The 7,145-nt window shown below is 50.0% G+C and overlaps 1 protein-coding gene across 1 annotated transcript in view; it reads right to left on the bottom strand.

Annotated features, from left to right (window-relative positions):
• Nucleotides 1-409: 409 nt before the first annotated feature.
• Nucleotides 410-7,145, bottom strand: part of LOC115277964 (leucine-rich repeat-containing protein 74B-like) — a 17,903-nt gene continuing 11,167 nt past the window's right edge. The window contains exons 3-7 of the mRNA XM_029922382.1: nucleotides 6,722-6,837; nucleotides 5,048-5,126; nucleotides 2,966-3,061; nucleotides 2,612-2,664; nucleotides 410-1,816 (exon numbers count right to left, since the gene is read on the bottom strand). Coding sequence (XP_029778242.1) covers nucleotides 1,789-1,816; nucleotides 2,612-2,664; nucleotides 2,966-3,061; nucleotides 5,048-5,126; nucleotides 6,722-6,837 — 372 coding nt within the window. The 3' untranslated portion in view covers nucleotides 410-1,788. The remainder of the gene's footprint in view (nucleotides 1,817-2,611; nucleotides 2,665-2,965; nucleotides 3,062-5,047; nucleotides 5,127-6,721; nucleotides 6,838-7,145) is intronic.

Below are 7,145 nucleotides of genomic sequence, written 5' to 3'. Positions count from 1 at the left end.
TTGGCTTTTACTGTTTGCAGAGTTCCAAATCTTAGTTAACCGATCCCCTGTTATTGGGCATTTAGATTATTTCCAATTTTCATATTAGAAACAGCATTTCGGTGAACATCTTTGGGCATCAATATTTTTTGTGAAACGTTTTTAAATGTTTATTTTTGAAGGAGAAAGAGAGCACGAGTAGGGGAGGAGCAGGGAGAGAGAGAGACATAGAACCCGAAGCAGGCTCCAGGCTCTGAGCTGTCAGCACACGGACTTGAACTCACGAACTGCAAGATCATGACCTGAGCTGAAGTCAGAGGCTTAACTGACTGAGCCACTCAGGCAACCCTGGGAATCAATATTCTTATGCATCTCTGGTTATTTCTGAAGAGAAGGTTAGTCAGACCATTGAATCAATGGGCACAGGCAGTTTTAAGCTCTTGGTACATAAAACCTTCCCAAAAAGTTGTGTCAGCTTCACTCTGGGAAGTTGAGTTTGGGAATGCCAGTCGCACACCACCTTATATTTTCATGGTCTCTTGAGGTCATCAAGGCAGGAACTTTGGACACCTTGGACCCCATACCCAGCTCAACCTGTCGCACATAGCTACATAGTAACATAGTTCATGTTACACAAATTAGTGTGAGCAAAAGAAGGCCAAGCCTCTGCATTAACAGAAGCCATGGGATGGAGAGGAGGGGACAAGTGTCTGAGTCATCATGAAGACAGTCTCCACAGGACTTACCACCTAGCTGACATGGGGACTCCCTGCAGACTCAAGTGGTAATAAAGCATCATAAGGCCAAGAACTCTCCACATGGAAGGTGGGATGGCCAATGTGAGATGAGGAAGCCACACGCCATGGTCACTTAGGGACAGACGCCGGTAGGGATGGGGTGAAGACTGGACGCAACTCTTTTTTGTACTCCACTCTGTGGGCAGCAGTCTTTATATGGAGTGCTGGAAGAATGACCTTCACGGAGCTAGCGAGGTCATCAAACTCTCTGTCCACTTGGATACCCTGAGGAGAAACCCATTACAAGGCAGTCCATTATCACCTCCTGAGAACTTCACTGTTTTTTACTTGTACACACAAGGTTTTGAAGAAAATCTTTAGGGCAGATTCCCTCCTATAGATGACAATGTCAGTAATCCCCAAACTATTAAAATAGAGAAGGGAAGGGGCTCCAGGGGAGCTCCTTGGAGCCTGCGTGATTTCTTGATCTGGGGGATATTGCATAGATGTGTGCTGTTTGTGGAAATGCACACCGCTAGTCCATGGGCACTTTTCAGCATAAACGTTATTCCTCAATAACAAATGAAAAGCATAGGGAGTGAGGGGAAGAACACGAGCACCAATGGTGTCTTTCCCTACACAGGCTATCTCATCCCCTCTGCACAATGTCCCTGGTGGTAGATTTTAGCCCCATTTCACATGAAGACAAGGCTGAGCCCCAAGAAGGGGCTTTACACGAACTGTAAGGATTTAGAAAAACTGAAGAGAAGATCTAGGCTAGGGAGATTAGACTAATAACAGTTAAGGAGTGGGAAAATGGAACATTGCATCTAGACAAGTGTTGCTCTCCAATTCAGAAGATCCCATGTTGATGGACTCAGGATTTGGTCCCAGGCCTGATTCCGAAGTCTGGTGTTTCCATTACACTAAAAGCTTCTGCTAATAACCATGCATTATATTGACTAAGCATGTGTTTTTGCAGAACAGTTTCATATATAATTCCTTTTTTCTTAATGATGGAATCCAGTGCCGACAGGACTTCTCAGAGCAGGAGGAGCATGGTTAAGGCATGCTAATCTCTGGCTTTGGAGCTGTAGAAACTGGGCGGCGGAAGGAAGCAATAAGGAAGTAATAAGCAATAAGAAGGAGGAAGCATCATTTGTCCCACACCTGAAGGATTAGATTAGAACTGTAAAAACGTCTCTGGAAAGGCTTTGACTCAAATCTGGTTTTAAATAAACCAGGATTAGAAGAAGCAGTGATTTATGACTAGACTTTTAATAACTTGTATTTGGAAATTCTCTGCTTAATGTTTAACTGCTTATATGATTTTCTATATATTTTAAGTTTACTTAATTATTTTGAGAGAGAGAGAGAGCGAGAGAGCGAGCAGGGGAGGGGAAGACAGAGGGAGAGAGAGAGAACCCCAAACAGGCTCCCTCCTATCAGTACAGAGCTCAACATGGGACTTGATCTCATGAATTGTGAGAGCATGACCTGAGCCAAAAGCAAGAGTCAGGCACTTAACCAACAGAGTCATCCAGGTGCCCTGAATTTTCTATATTAACAAGGCACAATTGAGATGCCTGGGCTCCTCAGTTGGTTGAGCATCTTGCTCTTGATTTCAGCTCAGGTCATGATCCCAGGGTCATGGGATCAAGTCCTGGGCCAGACTCCATGCTCAGCATAGAGTCTCTTCTCTCTCTCTCTCTCTCTCTCTCTCTCTCTCTCTCTCTCTGTCTCTCTCTCTCTCTCTGTCTGTCTCTCTCTCTCTTTCTCTCTCTCTCTCTCTCTCCCCCTTTGCCCCGTCCCCCCAAGAACAGCACAACTGAATGAAAAGCAGTCTTAATCTCCCTCAAAGCCACACAAGTGAATTTTCCAGCACCAATATTCACCTGTAGGCAGAATAGGCCAAAGGGTGAGGTGGGGGCGCTTGTAAGTACTGAACCTGCAAATCCAAACATCAGTGAACAGTGAGCTTTGTGTCCTTTAAGCCAGTTCTCTCTCAGCCAATGAAGAACCCATGGAGGGGTCAGAGGTGAGACTGCAGCGGTATCCCCCATTCAGGAGTGGAAATAAAGCCACAGTGGCATTGTGATCCTCCATTCAGGTCTGGAGTGGAACTCAGACTTGGCCACACTAAGTACCTGGGCAGGACACTCATTTCTCTAATTCTACTTTCTTCTTCTAAATGAGAACTCATGGGGCTGTTGGAAGGATCACAGATGAGATTTATGAAAAGTTCTTACAGAGAAATCCAGCAGTTCTAGGGCAGACACTGGATTATCCCGGACAGACTTTAGAACTCCAAAGCAGCCTCCACCTTGCATGGGATTCCTGGACAGCTGAGAAACACAATTGAGAAAAACTGAGCCCAGGGAGGCTGGAGGTGGTGCAAGTCAAAAGGGAGGGAGGGACTCTTCGTCTTTGATGACAAGTGGCTCAGGACAACCCCACTGTCTCAGCCCAGAAGTTGTTTCCGGGGCCTGGGTGGCTCAGTTGGTTGAGGGTCCAGCTTCAGCTCAGGTCATGATCTCATGGTTGTGGGTTCAAGCCCCATGTCAGGCTCTGTGCTGACAGAGCCTGGAGCCTGTCTTCAGATACTATGTCTACCTCTCTCTGACTCTCCCCTGCTCACACTGTCTCTCTCTGTCTCTCTCTCTCTCTCTCAAAAATAAATAAAACATTAAAACATTTAAAAAAAGTAAAATAAAATAAAAGAAAAAGAAGGTGTTTGCACTGAGAGAATACCGTGGGTGAGGCTGTGAGGCTAGGGAAGAGGAGGAGGGAGTATCCATGGCCTGAGCGCTCACCATATGCCCAAATCTGTGTTGGGTGCCAAAGATACGGACACACAAGGCACAGGTCTGCCTTTAAAGAATTCACCCATTGCGGGGAGGAGGGGCAAAGGAAGCATCATGAAAATGCAGTGTGATAAGTGCAATGAGAGTGTGCATTGGCTCTTCTGGGGAGGTGAAGCTTAGGCACCTGCACTGAGTTTTACAGGTGAGGCAGGCAGACCTGGGTATTTCAGCAAGAGCAGGAGGAGCAAAATAAAGGGGAGAAACTGCACCATGTACAGAAAATTCAGAGCAGCTTGGGGTGAGAGAATGAACAGAGGGGTTATAGCAGAGGCCAGGGCCCACTGTGCTGTAAATGACATACTACTAACCTTGGATTTATCCAGAGGGGAGCCGCTGACAGGTTTAAAGCAGGAGGTACAGGAGCATATTCCTGGTTTAGAAAGATCATCTGGTAGGTGAGAAGGAAGGGCCAGAGATGGGAAACTCACAGGTTAACAGAACTTGAGGGGAAGCGAGAAGAAAGAGCAGGCAGCCCGAGCATTCTGCAGGAAGTGAGATGAAGGATGGAAGGCAAGGCAAAGAGAGGGGTTCTCCTCACTGCTTCTGATTTGATGAGGAGCCCCCACCACGACCACCAAGAGGCAGCCCTTAGAGAGAGGGATGCCTTCAGGTTGTGCTTTAGGCCCATTGGGACATCCAGGGCATGATCCAGCAGGTGGCTGTAAATGGGGATCCAGAGCTTAAGAGAGGTCTGGGCTGCGGGGGGAACATGGATGGAAGTGCTTCAGGGGGCTCTTCTTCTTCTTCTTTAAATGTTTATTTAGTTTTGAGAGACAGAGCATGAGCAGGGGAGGGGCAGAGGGAGGAGACAGAAGATCTAAAGTGGGCTTTGCACTGACAGCAGAGAGACTGATGTGGGGCTTGAACTCACAAATCATGAGATCATGACCTGAGCCGAAGTCTGATGCTTAACCGACTGAGTCACCTAGGGGCCCACGGGGGGCTCTTCTGCCAGTCAATGGAGCTGAGAGCCAGGCAGGGCTGGATACCCCCCTGGACCTGGCAGTACTGTCCTCTGAGCACGGTGGCCCTCTTGGGCTCCACCCTCCATTGCATCCTCCGTTTTCCTATCTGAATGGCAACCCTGAAGGAAGGGAACCTCCTGCTGTAACACAAGGCTTCAGGGAGGTCTGCGCATGGCCAAAGGTACACCTGGGTTGGCCCAGTGGGCTGAGAAAGAGCAAGGAGAAGTGGGAGGTGGGGGTGACACTGCTGGGGCGAGGGGGCCCGGTAGAATGGACAAGGGAGGAGTTGGAAGAAGTGCCAGGCTCAGGCCAGAGATGGGTGAGGGAATGGTAAGGGAACGAAGTGGTCACAGGAGGAAGCCAGGAGGCCCCCTCCCTCACCTGGGCTCTAGAAATTTCATGCCCCACTGCCACTAGAGTGGGGAGGTGCGGCGGGGGAGATTTGTGTGGTCACATACAGGCAGGTCTATGCTGGGGCTTCCCCCAACAGGCTAGCACTCACAACAAGAATTCTTAGTGTCTGGTTGACCCGGAGGCCCAGGCCGAGGCTCAAGGATCCCACCATGGAGATACGGTTGTTGCTGCAACAGAAAGACACATGCATTTTGCTACCTTCCGAGAAGCTGTGCAGAGCCAGAGGGTCCCAGGGTCCCAGCTGGTGTTGCTGGTGCATCCGCCTGGTTGGGCTTCATGTATGATACCCCAGGGGCCCTGGGCAGGTCAGTGTGTAAAAGCTAGATAACAACCCGGCTTCACCGGAGGTTCCCAGTGTTGAGGGAGATCAGTCAGCAAGCACACCTGGAGCATCCCTCCCCCACTGCCCCCTCCCACATCCCCCCTCCCACCCCCCTCCTGCCCCGGGGAGGCCAGGTGCTGCTCCCTGGACCTCAGAGCTCATCAGGTCCTCCTGCATGTTCTGCCCCAGTTGGCTCTCCATTCTTTCACCATGACAGCATTTATTCCTGGAAACCACCCAGCTCCCTCCCACGTTTTCTCCTCCTGCTGGTCAAGAAGGACTTAAACTCTGGCCCCAGCACCTCTCTTGGCCCCTTTATCTCAGAGACAGTCCCACATCCCTCTGATTTCCCAGACACCAGTGCTGGCTCCAATTTCAGCATGTCTTGTGGTGCTGTCCTCTGGCCTTGACTCCTTCCATGGGGAGGAAAGGGACAGGATTGCAGCAGACACAGCCTGCTCACTCCGGCAGTCCCCCGGGGAAGGGCTCAGCCACAGCAGTCCAGGACCTGTTGGGCTTCTGCCTCTTTCTTTCCCTGTGATTTGCAGGCCCTGCCCTGGTTACCCGCTGAGGGCTGGGGCCCTGCCAGGGCCTGAAGGAGCAACTCCTACATGATAGGCACCCAGCAACCATGTGCTGACCAGAGCATGTGAGCACCCACCTCATACCAGGCTCTGTTGAAGATTTTTTTTAAAGCTTTTACTTTTAAGTAATCGCTATACCCAATGTGGGGCTCAAGCTCACAACCCTGAGATCAAGAGTCACATGCTCTATTGACTGACCCAGCCAGGCACCCACCCTCTTTTTCTTTTTTCTTTTAGAGAGAGGGAGAGCATGAGTGGGGGAGGTGTCAGTGGGAGAGAGAGAGAGACAGAGAGAGAGAGAGAGAGAGAGAGAGAGAGAGAGAGAGAGAGACTCCATGCTGAGCGTGGAGCCTTATGCAGGGCTCAGTTCCACAACCCTGGGATCGTGACCTGAGGTGAAATCAAGTCGGACACTCAACCAACTGAGCCACGCAGGCGCCCCTCCTCCCCCTTTTAAATGAAGATGTTTTACATATATGTTTTCATTAGCAGCCCCATCTGTTTGTCAGGAATTATGAGCTCCAAGATACGAATGCTGAACTTGGGCACCTGGCTGGTTCAGTTGAAAGAGCCCGTTACTCTTGATCTTGGGGTCATGAGTTTGAACCCCTTATAGGGTGTAGAGATTACTTAAATAAAATTTTTTAACTTAAAAAAAAAACCCCAAATACTGAGCTTGAGTGAGAAGGATGGAGCTGGGTGTTCTTGGATTGTGGCTCAAGCCCCATCATGGGTAAACTGTAGTAGGCTTGGGAGTTGTTAGGGTGGTAAACAGCAGCAGGATCACAGAGTCCCTGGTCCCTCAGGTGGCTATGGACCTGGAGACTGTGACACAGGGCCACCCTGTGTGTCTCACCTCATGTTGAGCTCCTCCAACACATTGTTGGTCTTAAGTGCCTCACCCACTGCGGATGCTCCAGGATCTCCAAAACCATTGTATGAGATGTCCAGGACTCTCAGGAAGATGTTTGCCTAGAATGCAAAAGAGTGAAGCCTGGAGACCACCTGTGAAGTGGAGAAAGCCAGGGGCCACAGCCTCAGAGCCCAGGAGGCCCGGGGTGCAAAAAAACATGGGCTGAGAGGGGCGCCTGGGTGGCTCAGTCGGTTAGGCCTCCGACTCGGGCTCAGGTCAGATCTCACGTTCGTGGGTTCGAGCCCCGCATCAGGCTCTGTGCTGACAGCCAGCTCAGAGCCTGGAGCCTGCTTCTGGTTCTGTGTCTCCTTCTCTCTCTGCCCCTCCTCCTCTCATGCTCTGTCTCTCTCTGTATTAAAAATAAATA

The sequence above is a fragment of the Suricata suricatta genome, chromosome 14 (genome assembly GCF_006229205.1).
Source record: "Suricata suricatta isolate VVHF042 chromosome 14, meerkat_22Aug2017_6uvM2_HiC, whole genome shotgun sequence".
NCBI lineage: Eukaryota > Metazoa > Chordata > Mammalia > Carnivora > Herpestidae > Suricata > Suricata suricatta.
The sequence above is the reverse complement of the archived record's forward strand: the minus strand, read 5'-3'. Positions and strand labels throughout refer to the sequence as shown.